Genomic DNA, 23665 nt, shown 5'->3' with positions numbered 1-23665 from the left:
TTAGGGAAAATGTGAGGAAACATTTAAAGTGGAGACTTACTGTCAAATACTAGAAGTGCCATATAATATTACTCCTGTGACAGAGAAGTCGTCAGACTCCAGGTAGATGATACATTAAATACCTTTCACAAGAGCGACATGATCGACAAGTGCGCTCCATCTAAACAAGGAACAAATACCAAACGCAATCTGTGTCACAGCAAACCTGCTAATGTACAGAAGAACCCCGCTGCTTCTAAATGGTAGAACACGGCTGTTGCCGTTGTGCAGATCGCAGATCATGGAGCCTAGTGGCTTCCGTGTGCTGTCCAGGTTTTTTTTTGCGGACCAGTACACTAGACTGGGCGAGATGGATAGCAAATACGGACAAGAATAGGACCTGTCCTATCATTTACGGAACTGATAAAATGAACTGCAGAAAAAAAATAAAAAATTAATTGGTTGTGTGCATGGCCCCCAAAATATTACTGGTTCAGTATTCTATCCACAAAAAACACATATAGGACACCAAGGAATACAACAGTTGTGTGCATGATGCCTTAGTAGAAGATTGTTGAACCATTTTATTATACGTAGAGTTCTAGAATACATATATATATATATATATACACACACACACACACATATACACAGTAAGTGCACACAAATGTAGCAGAGTTCCTTGGCAGAGCTGAGCTGGTCATCGTCATAATGTATCACCCATGGATCTGCATGTAGTTCTATTGGATATGCCATAAAGGCCTGATGCGGGTCCAAAGTATGCGAGTGCCTGTTCCATGCAGAAAGTGGCTGTACATGCATATGAGCGATATGGTAATGCCTAAGTGTGTACCCCCCCCCCCCCCAACCCACTGATCAGACTTTGAGGTTCCCTGTATCCTGCGGCTGTATCATAAAATGCCTTCATCAGAGAAACCTGTTAAACGCACTGTACAAAAAAGGTCCGTAAATAGACAAATTCAGCTCTGATACATCTTATTGTTTATCTATCAACACACACACCTGTAGCAGAGCTAAAGTTGTAATTTGACTGTTTTTATAGGTATATTCATAAACAATAAATACAGATTTATTGCCAAACTTTGGACTATATAAAGTCACCATTTCCAATATCTTCCCAAAGCCAGAAAATCAGGGGCACCTCAATGAATAATGGTAGAATAATAGAATTATACTGTATGCATTTATTGCGAGCAGTTTTATATTTTCTATGATATTACAACATGAGCTGAATTTACAGGAAAGGTCGCCCTTGAGAAGTCTGAAATGAGAATGATATTTTAGTCTTTGCCAATGTTTTGCCATCACAATGGGCATCCCCCATTCCAAGAGTAAACAAAGCAGTTCTTCCAGTTTTGCGTATCAGGCCATCAAAAAACATCTCAACACTAGAGAGCGAGCCCCCTGACATGCTGAACATGTGATATAGAGCATTATTTTGGTACTAAGCAGTTATAGTGATCATAGTGTGTTTCTATAGATTTAGACATAGACCTGTTTTTATCACAAGCAGCAGAGATGAGCATGTCAGTTAGCACAACTCACTGTGATATTACAATGTCTTAAGTATTATTTTACATAGGACTGCAGGCAAATCCACTACAAAACTCAAGGAGTTATCCCGATGCACAAACGACGCAGCCTCAAAAGTATTAAATGACAAATTCAACTCTGCTACATCTACCAATTTTCCTTTTTGCATCAAACCATGTCTATAACGCTATCCACGTTCAGCCCCCTATTACGATTATATTCAGGCAAAAAAACATCAGTCCAATGTGGTACGAATAGGCTGCATTCACCTTGAAATCAACAGTAAAAAAAAAAAAAAGGTGATGTCATAAAAAGAGGTGTGTCTAAGGCGGAGTCAGATGTGCAAAAACAGTAAGGCAGTAATGTGGAAAATGACTATCCAAATTTGATATAATCCTTTAAAACCATTACAGCATGGAAGAGCTTTAATAGAAAAAAAGTTGTAATTATTCATGCGGAACAGAAAAACAGGTGGTGCCATGATTGCATTTCACACCGAGATGATTTGTATCTTGGCGATTCCCATTTACCAGCTTAGAATTTCACAGTATTAAAATTGAGTTGAGGAATAGGAGTGGTTAGTGGGGGCTATGACAACCATTCCTGTAAATTTGCTATATATATATATATATATATATATATATATATATATATATATATATATATATACACATACATACATACATACATACATATATATTATATATACACATACACACATATATATATATATATATATATATATATATGCATACACACACATATCTCTACTGGAGATATATATATATATATATATATATATATATATATATATATAGAGGGTGTGGGTAGTAAAAGAAATGGGAAAATCTGGTATATACATAGATGCAGAATGGAAATATATATATATATATATATATATATATATATATATATATATATATATATATAGATGTATGTATATATCAGATTTTCCCACTTCTTTTACTACCCATGCCCTCCATTTATGCAATATCAAACTCAATGGACAAAGCACCTGTTTGCACAAAGCAATATTCATGAGTGCACGGCTATAAAATACAATCCTGCCATGATATGTGCTTACAAGGCATCATCTCAATACATTTCGCTAATCCGAGTCCATCAGGTACCATCTCGCAGTGATGGGCAATGTACAGGATATATTGATAGACATCAAAGCCCAAACAGCCTGTGGGCTCCTTCAGAACCCCAAAGCAGCCCATAACAGAAAGTTCTCCAAGCTATATGGGCATTTGATTGAGATGAATATAATAAATAAATAAGAAGTCCATTCTGTGATATTCTCCATGATATCAGCAGAACATGAATACGATCGCCCATGTGAAGGTGTGTCTGTATTATGGCACATTAATCCTTTACCGTTTTCCTCCTATGTACACACCCAGCCGACACCATCATATACAACCAGCATCTTATGGGATAACGTCTTCCTTTCTGCATAGATTATTATTATGTTGATGACAGTAATCACAATGCAAATAGCAGAGAGATCTGTTACCTTTTTTCCTTTCTTTTTCCTATGTGCAGGCTTGGAAATTTTCTCCTTGGGTTCTTCACTCATTTTACTGGTATAATGTAAGTAAAGGGATCGCTGCTCCTTTATATTCCAACATCCAAAGCCAACGAGCGAAATCAAAACACAGAAACCCAAAGTCCTTCTCCCGATATGTCACAGACAAGTGCTGCTTTGAAGCTGATGGCTCGACAGTCTTTACTTCCAGCTGCACAGACAGAAAGTGCCCATGCTCGCTGCCTAGGCTTAAAGGGAGGAAAAAAAAACTGGGAGTTTCCCTGACACAAAAGACTATTATTCTTTTAAATAAATGAGCGTTAACCCCATCCGGCATTAACTACACTATATCCCTGAAGTCAATTGGAATCAGGCTTTAAAGCCGCGCTCTCCCAACTGTGTTTCCAGGCTTTAAATGGTATTGACGAGCACAGAACAGGAATGAGCTGCAGAATGCTGACAAGTCGGAGAAGCTTTCCTCGCTGGATGATCTGCTCTTTTTTTTTTCTCTTGTGGACTGGAAAGTGAATGGAAATTTCACTGATTGCAGCGAGCGTCTTGATCCTAACACATGTGCGAAATGCATCAAGGCATGACAGAAGAGAAGCACTCACGTTCCCTCTCCCTTTAAAGCCACTCCCAGGCTGATTCCACCAGTAGGGCGAGCAAAACAATCAAGTTACATCAAACTATTGGTAAATGGAGTTTCATTTTACCCATCGCTAGTTTACACCCCCATTGGAAGGATGTCAACGTGTCTAAAGCTTTATTATCATACGATAAGATCGGTTGGGGCTGATAAATTTTAGCAAAAGTTAGCATGTTATTGGAGAGAAGCCATCTACTGGGACTTCAAGGGCCATTAGCATTATTTGTATTATAGTATGTCCCGAAACAGATGATTATGGGCTCCTGGTGACAATATGATGAGGGTTTCTCCAGAATGTTTTGCATTCTGTATCGTTCATATTTTCTTTATTATTTAAAGGGGCCGTTCGTTTTCAACAATCCTTTATTTTTATAATTGTTCCCCAACAATAAGCTGAACGCTGGGTGTCCTGCTGTTGGCACCCCTTTAGTAAGGGATGGGAAAAGCTTACATGGTGCCCACAGCAGGAATTTCAGAATGCCCCTCACCCACCTTCAGTCCCAGAAGTTAAAGCATGATCGTTGTCAGATGGACAATCATTCAGCCAATAGCGATCAGTCCGGATTTACCAATTAATAAGCGGGTTTAGCTCCAGTTTAGTTACGTCTATAACATTGATAAATGTAAATAAACGTATTTTCATTAATCTGTATTAAATCAGTCAATAAGCCAATGTCAAATGTTCATCGAGGAGTAACTAAAAAAAAATATGTATGTTATTAAAACTACACGGCTAACTCCAAAACGGATTTCATTTAAGCAAAAAAAAGTGAAATGTATGGGAACAATTTATGGAGGATATGAGAGAGAGAAACATTATTACGCTTAAGCTGCGTTCACATCTGCATCAGGGCTCCATTCCGACGTTCCGTCTGAGGTTTCCGTCAGAACGGAGCCCTGACTGACACAAACGGAAACCACAGGTTTCCGTTTCCATCACCATTGATTTCAATGGTGACCTATCCGGTGCAAATGGTTTCCGTTTGTCTCCGTTGTGCTGGGGTTCCGTCGTTTTGATGGAATCAATAGCGCAATCGACTACAGTATTCATTTCGTCAAAATGACGGAACCCCTGCACAACGGAGACAAACGGAAACCATTTGCACTGGATCCGTCACCATTGAAATCAATGATGATCCAAACGGAAACATGTGGTTTCCGTTTGCGTCAGTCAGGGCTCCGTTCCGACAGAAAGCTCAGATGGAACGTCAGAACGGAGCCCTGATGCAGATGTGAACATAGCCTTACTGCTACTCTCGAGTGAAATCTAAAAATACTATTTTCTTTATATGGCAACAATGTAAATGTCAACTTCTTTCTATATGGAAGGTCATAAAATGTTTTGAAGTTCTAAAACTTGTTAAAAGATTGAAAAGAAGAGTTACGAAAATCAATCGGAAAAGAAAATTATTCGAAAAGGTGAATGAGCAAACTCTTATAAGAAGGTGATATCAGCAAGTTTCCTATTATAGGGTTCCCATGGCTTCCTAAGAAATCCCTTTCTCTTGGGAAAGAACATATCGCTCATACAACAAAGGAGAGAAAACTGTGCATGTTGGAGCATAACTGTGATAGGTGCTTGACTGAAGCCCGGAAGTCCTATCTTGGGTAGAAGCGAAGCACCTACTTCAGTTATGCTTGATCCCTCAGCCTTTGCAGTGGAAGGAGAGGCTCAAGGAAATTTGCTTTCTCACGGTAGAAAGGGATTTCTTAGGAAGCCTGTTTATTTGTTTTGTATACAGGACATACTGCGCTATATACAAAACAGATCAAATATAGTAAGTACAGTACATACATGGATGAATAGTTGGAATGGATGAATATTAAACCTATATTAAAGTATCGTACATATAACATACAATATCTTGCATCTCCTACCATAGTCCCTGTGCATTCAGGAACAGTTAAGACAGCTGCAGAATTTCTAGTGCTCAGTTAATGTTTTCAGAGATATTCTTCAATGTGTAATTAAAAAGGACGAAAAAAAAAAAAAAGACGAAAAAAAAAGGTAGTAGATACATTAGGGCGCTTCTCTGGCCAAATGGCATTAAAGAGATAGCATATTTTTCCAAACATTTATCAAGCCCCCACCACCACCACCACCATGTCAAAAAAGGGTGTATGGCTTGAGCCATATTCATCAAACAGCGTGCATCCGGTTTGATGAATACGTTTTAGTAAAGTTACATACTGGTGCACTGCATTAATAAGTATGCCCTAGTACGTTAAATGTTTCCTTGTCTAATAGAGTTAATAAGACGGCAGAGGTTTCCGTTTTTTCTTCCATGACTTCAACTTATCACCCAGTGTCTTATAGTCCAAAAAAAAAAAGGTATTTCTCCACATTACAACACCGAACACTCTTTATTTGTCAGTATTCAGGCTCCTGAGATGTAGATCAATAGAACAAATATGAATCATCATGTTTTAGAATATCAGACCGTTAAGACGTGAAAAGAGTAATTTTTGTCTTCCACGAAGATCACATGACTTAGGATGATAGGTTTTTATTTCAAACAAATGGGAGTTTTAACCATGCAGAAAATATCTAAATAGGAAATCAGGGACAGGCACCGGCATTAAGAAGAGTCTGGCAGGGATTACACTGTAACCAAATGCAATAATGTAGAATCTCTGCCAGTTATACATAATTCATTCATACTCAGCGCTTACCATGGGATAAAAAGCTTTCAGAGTTCCTCTGGACTTTTCCAGCACAATAAACCGAGGCTTTTTAATATTCTTCCCCAATAGTTTATCATCTCATATTATCTTTGTCTATGACTGGTACATTTGACTTCATTCAAGTACATACTCTGGTCCATTGTGGACATGCATACAAACGACAACACTCGTACATAAGCTTTTCCATGTCTTATCCAGACGTTACGTGTTAATGAAGGGAAATTCTACCTGCAGAGAGCCCTTGTTAGAGGTCAGAATAAAGTGAATTTAAGAACGTGTTATATATCAGATAACAAATACAGAGCACTGTCTACCAAGTGTCTACAGCTCAGTAAAGACATTAAAGAATCTCTCCAGGCAAAATGTATACACCCAGCGCATGGTACACGGATTATCTCTTTGGTGTTTTTTGACACCCTCGGTCCTGCATCTTCCCCTCGGATGCTGCACTAAGCAGTAATTTTGCCTGAAGTTTCCTTTAATGGAATGTCTGCTGGCTAATGGATAATAATTTGGAGCAAACACCTACAAAAACATATCAAACTGTATCATGAGCTGCAAAAAGAAACAAGTTAGGGCCTGTTAACGCCTGCGTCGGTGTTTGTTGTTCTGTCAGAGGAGCAAGGAGCAAAACAGCCAAAATACTGGAGGCACCTAATCTGCTGTATGATAGACACCATCGGCGCCCGATGGAAACCCTTGACTTCAATGGGCTCTGTCGAGTTTCCGTCAGGGTGTCCGTGGTTTTACCAGAAATAGCGCAGCATGCTGCGCTATTGCTTCCGACTGTTTTGGTGGGATCTGTGACGGAGGACCCCAGTGGAGTCTCCAATGCAGATGTGAACCTCCTGAGTGCTGCATCATATACAAGGTCCTGATGCTGCCTAGCGTCAGTATCTAGTATGGGCCGTGGCCTACTGTGAGCCTAAGGAAATCCGAGGGGGGAAAAGTGGTGCAGTGAGCTCAATTTTTTGTTTGGTCTAATCAAGGGGGGATGGGTAGTCTGATCGGGGGTAGGGGACCCCTTGTTACGCTGCATAGCTCCTAGCGCAAATTATAGTAAATTTGTCATGCTGCAAGTGGCCCACCGCTTTCTGCCAATTCACAGTTTTTCTGCGCTTGTTCAGATTGCTACTATGTTACGGTTTATATACAGAGCTCAAATAAATGGATAGATTGCTACCATGTTACCGTTTCATATAAAGAGCTCAAATAAAATAGTACACATAGTGCTCATGATCGCGAATATGTCCAGTTGATCATGAATGTGATCAGTTCTTCTGGAACTGCAGCAGCTGGACTAGGATTGGTTATTTATACGCCACTTACCTGTACAGGCTGCAATCTTGATGGGATATTTATCAAGTCCCCCAAAACACTTTATACATACAGATATCCCGACCCTGTCTCCGCCATAGAAACGTCCTCTATGAATAATTGCACCCCCTTTTCCTGTTAAAGGACAACTTGAACAAACTTTTTATCGAAATCCTCTTAGTGTATTTTAAAATATATAATCTTTTATTAAATATCTAATAGCTCAATATTATTATAGGTAGATCTCTGCTTTCATTTTAGGTATCAGTATGGTAACACTAAAGGTGCAAGAGCAAAGAATCATGGATTGTTGTCAAAGGGACACAGGAGAGAAGTTTTTATAACAATCTGCCATTAGCGTCAATCACTGATACAGGAATGAGAAACTTTTTAAAATAGCAAACTGGACTTTATTATGCATCTTGAAGTAGTCATAATTTAAAGGGGTTGTCCACTTTTGACAATCTTGTTTTATTAGAAGGTCCCTCGAAAGCAAGCTGGACATAGGGTGTCCCACTGCTTTATCAATCTGTAATCTGCTGGGGAACCAGGCAGCAGGTGTTACATTCCAATTCAGTGCCTCCACAGGAGAAATAAAGAACTACATGTTGCCCATAGAAATAAAAGGGCTGTCTGTGTAATGTACGGACACGCTGGGTCCTCCAGAGCAAGAGGTGCTCTTTTTTTAGTGTCTCTATTCTCTGGCAAACATATGAGGATCCCCGTATTTACTTAAAATGGCCTACTAGTGTATTGGAAAATCGGTTTTCTAAAATACACAAATTATTTAAACTCACTGCAGCTGCTCCTTCAACCTGCAAATAAAGGGGTTGTAAAGTATAAGAAAAACATGTCTTTCTCCCTGAAACAGCACCACACCTTTCCATGGGTTGTGTCTGGTATTGCAGCCCATCGCCATTGAAGAGATTGGTGCTTAGAGGCAACATCACACACAACCTTTGGACAAGAGGGACACTATTTTTGGAAGAAAGCAACCAAGTTTGTTTTTTTAATCATGTACAACCGCTTTAAGCATACGCGCCATCGACTCTGATACCAATACTGGAAAAAAATGATTGACATTACAGCCCAATCGTGATTACGGCCCCCTTATAAAGACATTAGCCATGTTGGGAGGTATACAATAAAAGACTGACAAACTGTGCTGTAGATAATATTGTTTTGCATTACTTAGGATTCATCATAGACAAGCAACACAATCGTATTTGACATGTCTGAGCTAAAAGCTAATGGCACAGCTATTACATTCTATTAGAATTCATTTTGCCATTGCACTGAATTTATGGCGCATTTGTACATTGCCATGACAACATAGATTCCCCTCACTCACTTATTGTACATCTCTTGTAAAATCAAACCAGAACAGAAGATTGCACTTTACTAGTAACAATTTCACTCATTCAGTTACAAAGGATGAATGTGATTAAAATGTTCAGAACCTGGCGTTCACTGCTGGAAATAGTAAAAATACACTATGGGTTAATTCCGGTTGTTTAAAGAGGCTCTGTCACTAGTTTAGCTAGGAGATAGGGCATTTCTAATCTAATAGGCGCCGTCACACTGATCATGCTAGTGAATATTGTGTTCCAAAATGTTTATTATTCTAAAAGTTATGAGCATTTGTCAAAATATGCAAATGAGGCTATACTAGACAAAGGGGCGTCAACAGCAGCGATTCTCCTGAGGTGGAGCCTCCTCACAGCCTCTGACGCTGTCCTATCAGCATGAAGCGGCTTTATACAGTGTGGGAGACTGAGGCTGGAGGGAAGGGCGACCACTTAAAGCAGCCATATCTTGGGCTGTGGTTCTGATGTCATATGAAAGATAAGATTCTAATCTGTCATATGACACCAGGATCGCAGTTCCTTCTGTGACACAACCGGAGATATCATCAGTTGAAAACAGTCGTGAATGTATACTATATGATCACACTGTGTTGCTGGGCAGTGAAGGGGGAGGAGCTGTATGCTGATTGGACAGCGTCATACAGAAAACATTACACCGCCCAGAGTGAAGAGAAAGAGTCGCCTCCTATTTGGCTATTAGAGCCAAATTAGCATATTTAGAAAAATTAAACGTTTTTGGGAGAGAAAAAAATCACACTGTTGTTATCAGCATCATAGCGCCTATTAGACTAGTTAGGAGATAGGGAATTAATAAACTAGTGACAGATCCTCTTTAAGAAATAAGCCATTGAAATTGTATAACTTTAGTGTAGATTACTGATTTCTAGTAACAAAAATGTGTAATTAGCCATTTTATATGTTTGGCATATTGAAGAACACCACCACCTTTTATGACATGGTGGGAGTTGTGGTTTTAGAACACCAAGATAGCTACAAATTGTGGACCACTGGTTTATAATATATTAGAGAATTCTTTAAACAACCAATTATAGCCTCATTTACGTAGATTTGCTACAGAAAGCAGTAGTAGTGAACGAAAAGCAGAACAGGCCATCTGTATGTGTAGTCCTAACCGGTCATACACTCTGCTATGACAGACAATACCACTAAATAACCCTTCTCAAATATTTTAGTGCATTACCTACACCTCTTATCTACACAGAATATTTGTCGGTGCCCATATCAGTCGCATGACGGAAACCAACGGCATCTGACTTTAATGGTTTGGTTGCGTTTCCGTAATTTTTCCAAACAAAACGGTGCTACAGGCTGTGCTGTTTTGTCCAGAAAAAATTAAAACCTGCAACGGAGGCCCGTTACGAAGCCTCCGAAGCAGATGTGTACAGAGCCTTATTAATTTTTATAAGTAGTGTATTTCACATATTAATCCTTATATGAAGGTTTCCACTTCTTATAGTAGGGAGGAAACTCTGGGAAAACCAGTTACACCTAGAGCAGGCTCTGACCGCATGACTGCCCCCTGGTCCCTGCACTAGGCATAACACTGTATCAGTTTTGACCAGAGCAAACACAGCAACTCTCTGACACAGGGGTTAGCACTAGGGTCCGGAGATGATCTGTGCTTGGGTGGGATTCCTCCAGTTTCATCCCATATGCAAAAAAACATACTGATACGTTCATTCCTTTAAAACTTAATTCCTTAAGTCCCAGTGCATGTGAGAGGTAAGGACATTAGATTGTGAGTCCCATTGGAAACAGGGACTGGTGTAACTGGACATATTCTTTGTATGGCGGTGACAATATGATGGCGATATTCAAAGTTTGGTCCTTTGTTTTTTTTGAAGGGTAACTAAACTTTTCAAAAAACTTTTGTTATGTCATAGTCACGTCAGAAGTTTTCATCGGTCAGGGTCTGAGCACTGAGACCCCCACCAATTGCTAAAACTAAGCAGTAGAAGCGCTTAGGTCAACACTGAGCCGCTTCGTTTCTGATCGGCTTTTCTCGGAAAGCAGAGCATTTGGTGTACAGGTTCAATAGAAAGTCTATGAGCCCGTACACCAACTGCACACCTTTCAGAGAAAACCCAATAAGAAACTAAGCGTCAGAAGCGCTCAGGTGAGTACTCAGACCCCCACCGATCAAAACTTCTGACACGTCTCTATGACATGTTTTTTGAAAGTTTAGTTAATCTTCAAGTTAATTCTGATAACTTGTCAGTTATTCCGAGAGATCTGATGAAATATGGGAAAAATCACACATTCCCCTCTACCAAACATTGCCTTATAAGCCAGCAGGTATATTCCACAAGGCTGGTAAATAGCTAAACAGGTGGTGTCTAGAATGTCAACAGCTCAGGAACTGCTGAATATTTTATACATGGTGTTATTTCAGAATCAGATTCTTCCAACAGAGCCAACAATTATCTTCAATCAGACTGTTATTTTTCTCAGTTAGTGAACTCTACAGACCATATAAAAAGAGATTTCTATTCCATACAAATGAAATTAGATATTATAGAAGTATGTGTGTTTTAGATGAAAGAGGTATGGATAGCGGGTAGATTACCATTTTGCTTAAAGGCGTTCTCCACTCAAAAACGGAAAAGAGCCTATAATCTAACCAAAGTACGAGAAAGGTGAGAAGTCAAATCAGCACATAGAAGTAGGTTAGGGTTGTCAGCGGGGTTGTTTTCCGTTATGTATTAAAGGGCCCTCTCTGAAACAGAGGTAAAGGTGCAAATGCTAGCTATGCATGCCCTATAGCCGAGCCCCTAAATAGCTTATTACCCCACATAAAATACGGTGTTAAAATTTGGTCCAGGAGTGCAAATCTCAAATCGACCGACAGCTATTCCTCCCTTTCATATGATGAATACTGGGCTCGGCCGAACATCTGCCATCGGAGTGAGATTTAAGATGTCGCCCTGCACATTAGATGGACAGTCCCGATGAAATCGGCACGTTCGGCCGACATGCATCAAATACTATTGTGCATTAGTGGGTTCAGGGAGGTCATACCATTACTGAAACTTGGTAACCTGGTCAAAACCATATCACTGGCATTCAACACTAAATAAGAACCATATCACTGGCATTCAACACTAAATAAGAACCATATCACTGGCATTCAACACTAAATAAGAACCATATCACTGGCATTCAACACTAAATAAGAACCATATCACTGGCATTCAACACTAAATAAGAACCATATCACTTGGTTATATCCTTAATAGGCTTTTCCGCTTTTAAGATTAAGTGTGGCTTAACATTACCTGCCATATCTGAAAGTGGCTCTTCAAAAGTTTGGGGACCGACAAAATGTTGGTGACTCTGTATTGGAGCAATAAAAATATTGGTTGCAAAGATAGACCTACCCTCTTAACTCATGAAATTATTGTAGTTTCAATCTGATGTGCACGGAGAAAGAACACTAACCCAACTGATCTATATCCATTATCCAGTGCAGCCAACATGAGAAGAGTTTTATGCAGCCAGGAAGTGCTGTGTCCTGTAAAATGAACCATAGAAACAAAGTACCTGGATGCATTGAGAAATGCTGTACATTCATTTGAAGAAATACATTTAGGGCTTGACCACACATAACGGAATTGCTGCACAATATTTCTGCAGCATTTTCGCTTAAACTAGCAATCAGCTGCGGAAAAACAGCATAATTTCCTGCATTTTTTACTGCAGAAAATAGTGCGAATTTTGCGGAGTCTTTTCCAATTCTGCAAGATGGTGACATCTCCTCTAAAAAACGCAGGACTTCAGTCCACTTTCCGCAGCAGTAATGGACATGTTGTGGAACTAAAAATACGTACTGAAGGTGAATTCAGGACTGAAATTTTACGCAGCGGGTGGATGACATTTGTTCATTCACACTCACTTTGCTGCTACTGTATTCTACGGTGTATTTTCCGTTCGCAATTCCGGACGGAATATACGCAGCATTTCCGTTACGTGTGGAGAAGCCCTTAAAGGGGTTGTCCACAACCGGACAACTGATGACCTATCCACCAGATAGGTCATCAGTACATGATCTGTCGGGGTCTGACACCTGGACCCCGCACGGTTAAACTGCTCCAGCTGCCTCTGGCCACCGAACACTAATGCCGGAAGCAGTTGGCTCTGTTCATGGAATACTGGCTAAGCGGCAGTACTGCAGCTCTGCTCCTATTCAAGTGAATAGGAGCAGAGCTACAGTTCTGCAGTGCTGCCGCTATGCAATGTACCGAGCCAACTGCTTCTGGCTACATACATTGCATACTGTGCCATAACATCTGGTGCCCGCAGGCCACCGGAGCAGCTGATCGGTGCGGGGTCCTGGTGTCGGATCCGCACCGATGATATACGGATGACCTAACGGTGGATGGGTCATCAGTTGTTCGGTAGTGGACAATCTCTTTAATGTTAGCTACTACAGATGAACAAATGGCACAACCGGTTGTCACATTAAAGGGATCCTCTTTGGGTACATAAATGAATCATACATAATAGGCCACAAGGTAGAGAGTAATATAAGACTGTATGGTTGCTGGTACTAGTGCAGAAAGTTGCCAGGAAGTCAGGAAAGAATTTTGCTCTTTGGCAAGTTGGTCTAGGACAGGTGATTTTGCCTTGCTCCAGATTGAGGCCCCATGCACACGACCATATTTTCATCTATCCCGAAATACTGTCCGTAAATACGAATTCGTAGGCATCCGGATTCCATCCGTATATACGGATCCGTAACAAAAGAGGGAGGATGCAAATGCTGTTTTCAGCATGTTGCTTAGCAACGCTTCCATAAATACGGACGGTATACAGGTGAACATCTGTGGCCGTCCATATCTGTGGCCGTCCATATTTATGGAAGCTCCCATAGACTTCTATGGGAGAGTCCTTGCCATAATTACGGACAAGAATAGGACAGGTACTATAATTTTTTCAGCACGGACACCCAACAGTAAAAATACTGAAAGGTGTCCGTGGCCAATAGCAATGAATGGGTCCGTAATTACTGATGAAAAATACGGTCGAGTGCATGGAGTCTAACTGTTTTAAGGGTGAACATAAAGGGGTTATCCGGGTTATAGAAAGTGATGGACTATCCTTCGAATAAGCCATCAATATTAGATCGTGAGCGTCAGATTGTCGGCGCCCCCGCCGATCAGCTGTTTGATGGGACGTCAGCGCTCGTACGAGCACTACAGCCTCTTGATTGTCTACATGGTTCTCCTCTTCATCCGTACTTCTACGCGCCGTTACATTTTTAGCGGCTGTGCAAGGTATTCAAGTGAACGGGACAGTGGTGCAATACCTTGCACAGCCGCTAGAAATTTAACGGTGCATGCAAGTACTAATGGAGAGGAGAACCATGTAAACAAAGCAGAGGCTATTGCCCTCATACGAGTGCTGCGGCCCCTTCAAACAGCTGATCAGTTGGACCCCTTCCTTTTTAATGGACTTATGTTATGTTATGTTATCAACCCACTAACTATGTAACAAATTCTGAAAACTATACTTTTATGTGCACTTGTATTCAGTGAGAACCCTGTATTACCGGATACAAAAGAATGCTTTTTCTCATAAATGCTACTACTACCATTATTAATAACAATAATAATAATAATATCATTAAACATTTAGAAAAATAATATTGGTAGCAATAGTTATTTGTAGAATATACAATAAAATTTTGCTTTTTTTAGGAAAATACAGCCTAGGGGATAAACCGTGGCATGAGCCTTAATAGAGATAGGACAGTGAGAGGTATCTAGAGGCCATTCTGCTGGAATATTGCCAAGTTGTGTCGTACATAGTGCAGCATGTGACTGCCCAACAGAGGCTAGAACCTCCCTCTCTGGAAGCAAGGGTAATTGAAAGCACTGTGGCATGGCACCAAATATGTCCACTCTGCCTTTAATGCACTGGCCAAGTTTCTAAATATAAAAACAACTACCCCTATGAAAACTACAACCACTCATATTTCTTGACAACTATTTGCTATAGTGTGTGTGTGGATCATACAAACAGATGACCTATAGGTGAGGTGTAATATATAAAACACATATGTAGACCCCTGGTAATGTCATGGTAATAATCTGATCCAATAGGTGGGTTACAATAATCAAGCGCGTCAACTCTCTCACCTATTGAATTCTATAGTGCAGCATTTCTAAACCCAGTAAAAAATAAAAATTAGCCAAATAACCCCAAGGCCATAATTTATTCATGACTCTGAATAAAATTTCATACCGGACATAATTTTACACCATTTTGCTTTTTTTACTAACTGATGCAATTCAAATAACCTGTGGGTGCATATCTTCAACCTTTACTTTTAGAAATATGTGGCCCACTGTGCACACTTTGGCAAATGTTTCTGCCAGAGTGCCTCCATAAAAGAGCCATTCACTGTACTCCACCCTACAGCAGTTCCTCCACAACAAGTTTGGCACTAGCATGCAACAGTGCAGCCATAATAGACCAGGTGCATGGCCTGAGGGAATCACATATTCTCCCAAGACCTGTGGCACATAGCCACCTACGATATTTGTATCACTTGTTGAAAAACTATGCTACAGGCCATCTTTTTCAATCAATAGGGAGACAGTATGGGATGTTATATTGGTTGACCTGATATAACTTAATCCTATTTGCCATTTCTATCATTTACAAAATATCAGTATACCTTTTAGGTGGCTGAGATGTCGAACATATGCAGGTTGACTGGCATAGCGTATTATGATGCAGCCAATTTAAAAGATGTGCCGTCTTTCATCTGCAGATTCTTTTTATGTTTGGGACTGTGAATACCTTAGATCAAACTCTTAATGAGAACAAAGTCAACACAATCTGTCTTATTCTTTACAGAAGTATTAAACATTAAAAAAATATTTTGCATAAAGTTTACAACTTTTCATTTTGACCTAATTTTCCTTCGGTAACACTGCAGACACTAAAACTGTTCCCAAACGGACGGACCACAGCCATGAGTTAAAACGGATTTCCTAGCCCCCTCCTCCAAATATTACAACTTGCCTAGGGTCCTGCAATGTGTGGGGTTCTCTTTGCCTGCTTCCTATAGATCAACACAACCTAGAGACCTGTACATATTAATCTGCCACGTCCTCTGTACAAATAAAGGCACCCTCTGTGCAGGGCTAGATCAAGTTTGGTTGAGGCCCCTGAGCCCAAAGAAGCCCCATCCAACCTATGGGACCCAGACCCTAACTGAGCCCTATCTCAGCTACATTTAGCAGAGATGGCAGCACATGCGCATGGCTCTTTCCACTAAAGTCTATACGATTCACGGAGACAGCCAAGCCAGGAACTGCCTTAGACTTTAACAGAGAGACACACACGCAAGTGCAGCCACTTTGCAAGGTCTTCTCTGCTAGAGATTATCGAATAGCTCTGGGTGTGTGGAGAATTCCCACCCTTAAAGCAGACATTATGTGTGTTCTTCAATATTTTGTATGTATGCCAAGTATGTGGTACTTTTGTTGATGCAGTATGTCTTTAAGTACTGTAATAAGTGCCGTCTTCTCCCCTAGGTGGTGTATTATGTGGCCAGTAATGGAGTGTATATAGGATATTCCTTTACATTTATTATTGGTTATTCCTTTGACTGAGTTTCTTCCCCCAGTAGGTGGTCTGGCTTTAAGAAGGTCATGTTGTGCTGATGTGTAATGCATTCTAACATTGTGATCATTAATTGTATAGGTTAAAGATGGTTGGCTCGCTGGCAGACTAAATTATGAGATGTACAGCCTGGGCGCCACCTGGGCTAAATTCTAAGCTGCACAATAACAGCGCCAGGACGACGCAGTGTAACTATGCTGCATTCTGACGTTGAGGTTGGCGCCTTGTGTATTAAACAGCAGTGTTCCCGCCAATCAGTGTTCTGATGGAGAAGGAAAAACCTACCTGTGATATTGGGAGAGAGCTGCTGGAGTAGAAGATGTCGAAGGCTGCTGGAGAAGCCACAGCACTGTCGTTGGGCCTCAGTCTGTAGTCCTGGAGCGAGATGCGGGTAATGGGCAGGACCCTCCCGGCTCTTGTAGAAAGTCAGCAACCCAGTTGCTACCTACTAGGCCAGAAATTGCCAAAGCAACCTGTGTCAGGAAGGAGTGCCCTTATTGAACACCGACCTAGCAAAATAGACTTAGAAACAAAATCTCCTGTATAACCCCTAGACCCACCCTTACCATCACAGAGGGTGTGTGGCGGAGTACCTCTAGTTCTAAAAGGTACAAGCAGCATGTCCCCTCGCTATAATTTGGCCCTGGCTCTGTGAGGTACACTTATGTACATGTGTTATGATATCATTGTCACTAATGCCAATTATATCCGATTGTACACCTTTTGTAGCTTATCGTTAATGCGGTTTATTCCTACTCAGCGTGCAGACAAACATTTTTTATTAGAATCCTATCAATTAACTAAAAATAAAACAGACATTACTGAGAATTGGAGTATATCACTTGTTAATGAATAGAAAGCCTGAACGTGACAAATGTTGGACCTGCTGCCAAGATGGCTTCCTCTAATGCGTGGAGGGAGCAGGTGCACAGGACAGCTATACATGTCTAACATACAAAAAATTCATCAACAAAATAACCTTGACACAGGGCCTGTGAAAGATGCTTACAGCTGTTATAGAAAATATGGAACGCTATACATGCAAGCTGTCAGAAGTAGTGAAGAAATAAGTAACTAACATGTATTCTGTGCCAGCTTAATGGGAGTCTGACATCACATCTTCAACTCCTAAACTGCAAATAGCGCTATATAGGGAAGAGTGACAGATTTTCAAACACATTTATGTTGCCCTAGTCCGACCATCGCAAAAGTGTTTTTTTTCCTCCGGGCGTCGTATGCAAGTGAGCACGGAGAGTCCTGCAATCCAGGAAGTGTCCTGAATTCTATGTGGTTTCTCGTTAGAATACAGTCCTGGCCAAAAGTTTTGAGAATGACACAAATATTAGTTTTACAAAGTTTGCTGCTTCATTGTTTTTAGATCTTTTAGTCAGATGTTTCTATGGTTACTGCAGTACAATTATGAGCATTTCAGAAGTTTTAAACTTTTATTGATAAATACATCAAGTTTATGCGAAAACTCAATATTTACAGTGTTGACTAGAGATGAGCGAACCGGGACAACCGAACCCGGTTTCGGTCCGAACATCGTGAAAAGTTGGGTTCACAGCGAATCCGAACTTCACCGGGTTCGGCCGAACACGTTTTGACCGAACCCGGCTTATGAGTCACTGATTTTCCGGTACGCGACGTCAGGAGATAGTCACTGTCCAGGGTGCTGAAAGAGTTAAGCAATCGGCAGTAACTGTTTCAGCACCCTGGACAGTGACTTCCGATCACAATATACATCAACGTGTAAAAAAAATAGAAGTTCCTACTTACCGATAACTCCCTGCTTCTTCCTCCAGTCCGGCCTCCCGGGATGACGATTCAGTCCAAGTGACTGGTGCAACCAATCACAGGCCAATCATAGGCTGCAGTCAATCACAGGCCAATCCCAGGCTGCAGCGGTCACATGGATTGCCGCGTCATCCAGGGAGGTCGGGCTGGATTCCGAAAGAGGAACGCGTCACCAAGGCAACGGTGGCGCGTCCCTCTCTTGACATCCAGCCCGACATCCCTGGATGACGCAACAGTCCATGTGACCGCTGCAGCATGTGATTGGCCTGTCATTGGCTGCAGCGGTCATATTGGCTGAAACGTCATCCAGGGATGTCGGGCCGGATGTCGAGAGGGACGCGTCACCAAGGCAATGGCCGGGAGGACGGACTGGAGGAAGAAGCAGGAAGCTCTCGGTAAGTACGAACGTCTTTTTTTTTTTTTTTTTTACAGGTTGCTCTATATTGTGATCGGAATTCACTGTCCAGGGTGCTGAAAGAGTTACTGCCGATCAGTTAACTCTTTCAGCACCCTGGACAGTGACTATTTACTGACGTCGTCTAGCAACGCTGCTGTAATGCCGGGTGCACACATGTAGCCACCCGTCATTACGGGAGCTCCATACACGATTTTTATGGGCTTTCTTGAATTACAGGTTCGGTCGGAATCAAACTTTTTCAAGAAATTCGGCGAACCAGCCGAACCGAACTTATCATAACTTCGCTCATCTCTAGTGTTGACCCTTCTTTTTTAAGGCTTTTGCAATTCACCCTGGCATGCTGGATATCAGCTTCTGGGCCAAATCCTGACTGATGGCAGCCCATTTTTGCCTAATCAGTGCTTGGCGTTTATCACAATTTCTGTGTTTTTGTTTGTTCACCCGCTTTTTGAGGATTGACCTCAGGTTCTTAATGAGATTTAGATCAGGGGTGTTTCCTGGCCATCGACCCAAAATTTCAATGTTTTGTTCACCAAGCCACGTAGTTATCACTTTTGCCTTGTGACATGGTGCTCCATCATCCTGGAAAAATATTGTTCATTACCAAATTGCTCCTGGATCGTTGGGAGAAGTTGCTCTTGGAGGATGTTTAGATACCATTCTTTATTCATGTAAGTGTTCTTAGACAAAATTGCGAGTGAGCCCACTCCCTTGGATGAAAAGAAACCCTGCGGATGAATGGTCTCAGAATGCTTTACTGTTGGCATGACACAGGACTCATGGTAGCGCTCACCTCTTCTTCTCCGGACAAACATTCTTCCAAATGTCCCAAACATTTTGAAGGGGGCTTCAGCAGATAAAATAACTTTACCCCAGTACTCTGCAGTCCAATCCCTGTACTTCCTGCAGAATGTCAGTCTGTCCTTGATGTTTTTCTTAGAGAGAAGTGGCTTCCTTGCTGCCCTTCTTGACACTAGGCCAGCCTCCAAAAGCCTTCACTATGCGTGCAGATGCACCGACACCTCAATACTGCCATTCCTGAGCAAGCTCTACACTGGTGTTGAACCGATCCCGTAGCTGAATTCTCTTTAGGAGACGACCATGGCACTTGCTAGATTTTCTTGGGCACTCTGTAGCCTTCTTCACAGCAATTGAATCTTTCTCCTTGACGTTCTTGATGATCAGATAAAAGGTTGATTTAGGGGCAATCTTACAGGCAGCAATGTCCTTGTCTGTAAAGCCCTTTTGATGCAAAGCAATGGTGACTTCTCCTGGAAGGGGGGGGGGATGGGTGCAACCTACAGGGGGCTGTGTGGCATCACCGACAGGGGACCTGGTGGCATCACCTACAGGGAGCTGGGTGGCATCACCTACAGGGGGCAGGGTGGCATCACCTACAGGGAGCATGGTGGCATCACCTACAGGGGGCAGGGTGGCACCGCCTACAGGGGGCTGGGTGGCATCGCCTACAGGGGGCTGGGTGGCATCGCCTACAGGGGGCAGGGTGGCATCGCCTACAGGGGGCAGGGTGGGATCGCCTGCAGGGGGCTGTGTGGCATCGCCTGCAGGGGGCTGTGTGGCATCGCCTGCAGGGGGCTGTGAGGCATCGCCTACAGGGGGCTGTGTGGCATCGCCTACAGGGGGCTGTGTGGCATCGCCTACAGGGGGCAGGGTGGCATCGCCTACAGGGGGCAGGGTGGCATCACCAACAGGGGGCTGTGTGGCATCACCAACAGGGGGCTGGGCGTCATTACCTACAGGGGGCTGGGTGGCATTACCTACCAGGGGGGCTGTGGCATTATCTACAAAGGGCTGTGTGTGGCAACAAATTTAAATGAAATTCATCCGATTTTAAAACGGACAGGCAGGGAAAAAAACGGATGCAAATCGTGTCCAAATCGGCCAGTAAAAACGGCAACAAGGCCCGGAACGGAATCGGAACGGATGCAAACCGGCCGGGAAAATCGGCCAAAAACGGCCGATTTTCCCGGCCGACACTCGGACCCTGTCGTGTGAATGAGGCCTTAATGACAACACAAAAGAGAAAAGTGTGTGTGTGTGGTGTGTGTGTGTGATATCTTCCCCTCCCTGCAATCACAACAGTAGAGACAGTATAAAAAAATACATATTTCAACTGACCGGATTAGACCTGTCTTATGTAAAGGGCTGGGGCTTCTGGTAAACTGATGGAGAAAGAGAATTCATGGCTGGAATTATAATAAACTGAGTTGTGGCCGATGTTTGATAATGATGACAAATATGATAAATTTTTCTGACGTTATTTACTGTAATGTTACACCATTCTGATTGATAATGAATCCTGTGTTTCTTGTTATTAAGGAGTCATTCAAAAGTTTTTGACCACATAAAGGTCCAAATAAGACATCGGGGAACTTCAACTGTCTACAACTTGGAATAATTTACAATATTTTTCATTAAATAGAAGAAAGGGTGTTAAGTAATGGTGCTATCTTCAAGTATATTCATCTCTAGTGCTTAAGGCACTAACTGTAAGTACGAGTGAGAAGATCAGGACTTAAAAGCTTTTACCTTACAATTCCATTCTGGACTGAGTGCTATTTTACCTCAATTACCGCTTCTTCCTTAATTGTGCATAAGCAATTTTGCTACATTTGCAAGATACTACATCTTCTGTTTCTTTTCTTTTTTATCCCCATGTGATCCAACTCTGTGTGAGCCTCCACAGCTGAGAGTTTGCCGATTGCTCCATCCTCGGTAGGTGCTCTACACAATAGAAGTCTGGACAGGGGCCCAGATAATTTGGCATCTAATGAACATGATTCCACCACATAGCCTCTACGCTAACATGTTTGCTACTTTGCAGGATGCAGGCAGAACCACGAATGGCATAACTGGTAATGAGAATGCACTTTTAGAAAAAAATAAACACATGGAATATTTTTTTTGTTCCAATCCTTTTTTAAAAATTTGAATACACAAGAACCAGATGTTCCCTGTGGGGAAAGGAAAAATTTTTCCAATGATGTTCCCTTATTTTTTCTGATTATGGTGCATTTATTTGAAATTGAAGAAAGAAAAACTCTAGGAAAGATGCAGTTGTCTGCCATTTATTTGTTCTCCAATTGGTTGCAATGTTGAAAAAACTGCGCCATATGTAAAAAAAAAAAAAACTGTTATTTTGCATAAAGCATAATTGTCAAAAATGTGTCTAAATTGTTTCTTTAACAAAAACAAAAAAATGCCCTGACAATTGCAGCAAACAAAACAAAAAAACGCATGTCAATCATAGCTATATATAGTACAGTTGTCACAAGCAGAGAAAAATACTATGACTAACTGTATTATATTCGGGTGCATAGCAATTGTACACAGAAACCAGATTAAAGCTCTTACGTCAGAAAATAGGACGGAAAATAGTTGGTATGGGCACCCGCTTCACTACATGAGTCCAACAGCAGTCTGTCAGTGTATTGTGCGTTGTTGAGTCACTTCCACACTAAAATCACAGCATGGCCATATGGTATTTTAAGGCATAACAGTCACAAATGTCACAACCACTAGCTGCTGCTAAAGACTTTTAAAGATAAAACTTGAGGACTATGCTGCTGACTTCTTCTTTGCTCTGAGTAACCTCTCCCACCAGACCTCTGCTGGTTCAGTGACTGTACAGAGTTTGCTCTACTGATCTGCTTTCTGGTATATGTAGTCTTTACACAAAGCATTGTAATCAATCATAAAAAAAGGAAATCTCTTGGAATTCAGTGCATCGAAAGTACAAAGCTGTTTAGGATTTTATTTGAGCTATTAAGGCCGGGTTCCCACGGGTCGGATACGCTGCGTAAAAACTGCGCATCGTATCCGACCTGGAACCCGCAGTACATTCCGTTAGAAAAACCGCACCACGTCATGGTGCATTTTTTCGGACGGATTTTCCGCTGCAAAAAGCAGCGGTAAAAACCGCTCATATAATTTGCAAAATTGCTTAACATTATATAACATCAAATTTGCAAATCAATTTTGAAAGGTGAGAATAAAGGATTCTTTAAATTCTGAGGAATCAGGAAAGAACAGAAGTCCAACACTAATCCCCTCGTTTAAAAGGCATACGTCATCTAAGCACTCAAGTTTAATAAGATGTGAATCTTGAAGAACATGGTATGGCCTGCTGTTAAAAGGTTCCTCAAATTACACTTGTTACCATTTCAAAAACTGAGACACTATTATGGCAGTATCACAATCCGAGATCGTGTCATTTCCTGAGAGGGTGCCGAAAAAAGAAAGACAAATTTAACTCTAGAAGGAAAGCGGTGATTAAACGACTTTCCTTCTGATGTGTTTAGAAGGTATCATATCATTCACACTCCCAGCCATCTGAAATATGTAGGGGGAAAAGTTCAGGCTTTGCTGACCTTGTGGATATAGAGGGAATAGCTCTACATACTGCATGTCCTAGTTCTCTTTGCACCAGTTGGTAGGGAAACGAGTGTGAAGTTTTTGAAAATACTCTAATGTGTTTCACTCTAGAGAGTAGAAAATACTTTACACCCATGATCAAATTTAGCAGCAGTCTGGCAGCCTAATAAGAGGAAAACACAGGAAGTTTAACAAAAACAGGATTGATGAAAATCCATACATCATAACAAAAATATAAATTTGAACCCCCTTCCCGACATTTGATGTACAAGCGTCATAGACCGGGGAGAGAATTATGGATGGAACATAGGAGCTGAGCC

At 41.4% G+C, this 23665-nt stretch overlaps 1 protein-coding gene across 2 annotated transcripts in view; it reads right to left on the bottom strand.

Moving 5' to 3' along the window:
- The window catches only part of ANK3 (ankyrin 3), a 520456-nt gene that overhangs the window by 384758 nt on the left and 112033 nt on the right, over positions 1–23665 (bottom strand). The window contains exon 1 of one of the 2 annotated variants that reach the window (XM_075841158.1): positions 3053–3689. The exons of the other annotated variant lie outside the window; for it this stretch is intronic. Within the exon in view, the coding sequence (XP_075697273.1) occupies positions 3053–3115 (63 nt within the window). The 5' untranslated portion in view covers positions 3116–3689. Of the gene's footprint in view, positions 1–3052; positions 3690–23665 lie in introns of those variants that run through there. 2 annotated transcript variants of the gene reach the window in all.

Source organism: Rhinoderma darwinii, chromosome 11, assembly GCF_050947455.1.
Source record: "Rhinoderma darwinii isolate aRhiDar2 chromosome 11, aRhiDar2.hap1, whole genome shotgun sequence".
Lineage (NCBI taxonomy): Eukaryota > Metazoa > Chordata > Amphibia > Anura > Rhinodermatidae > Rhinoderma > Rhinoderma darwinii.
This window is presented reverse-complemented; position numbering and strand designations above follow the sequence as displayed.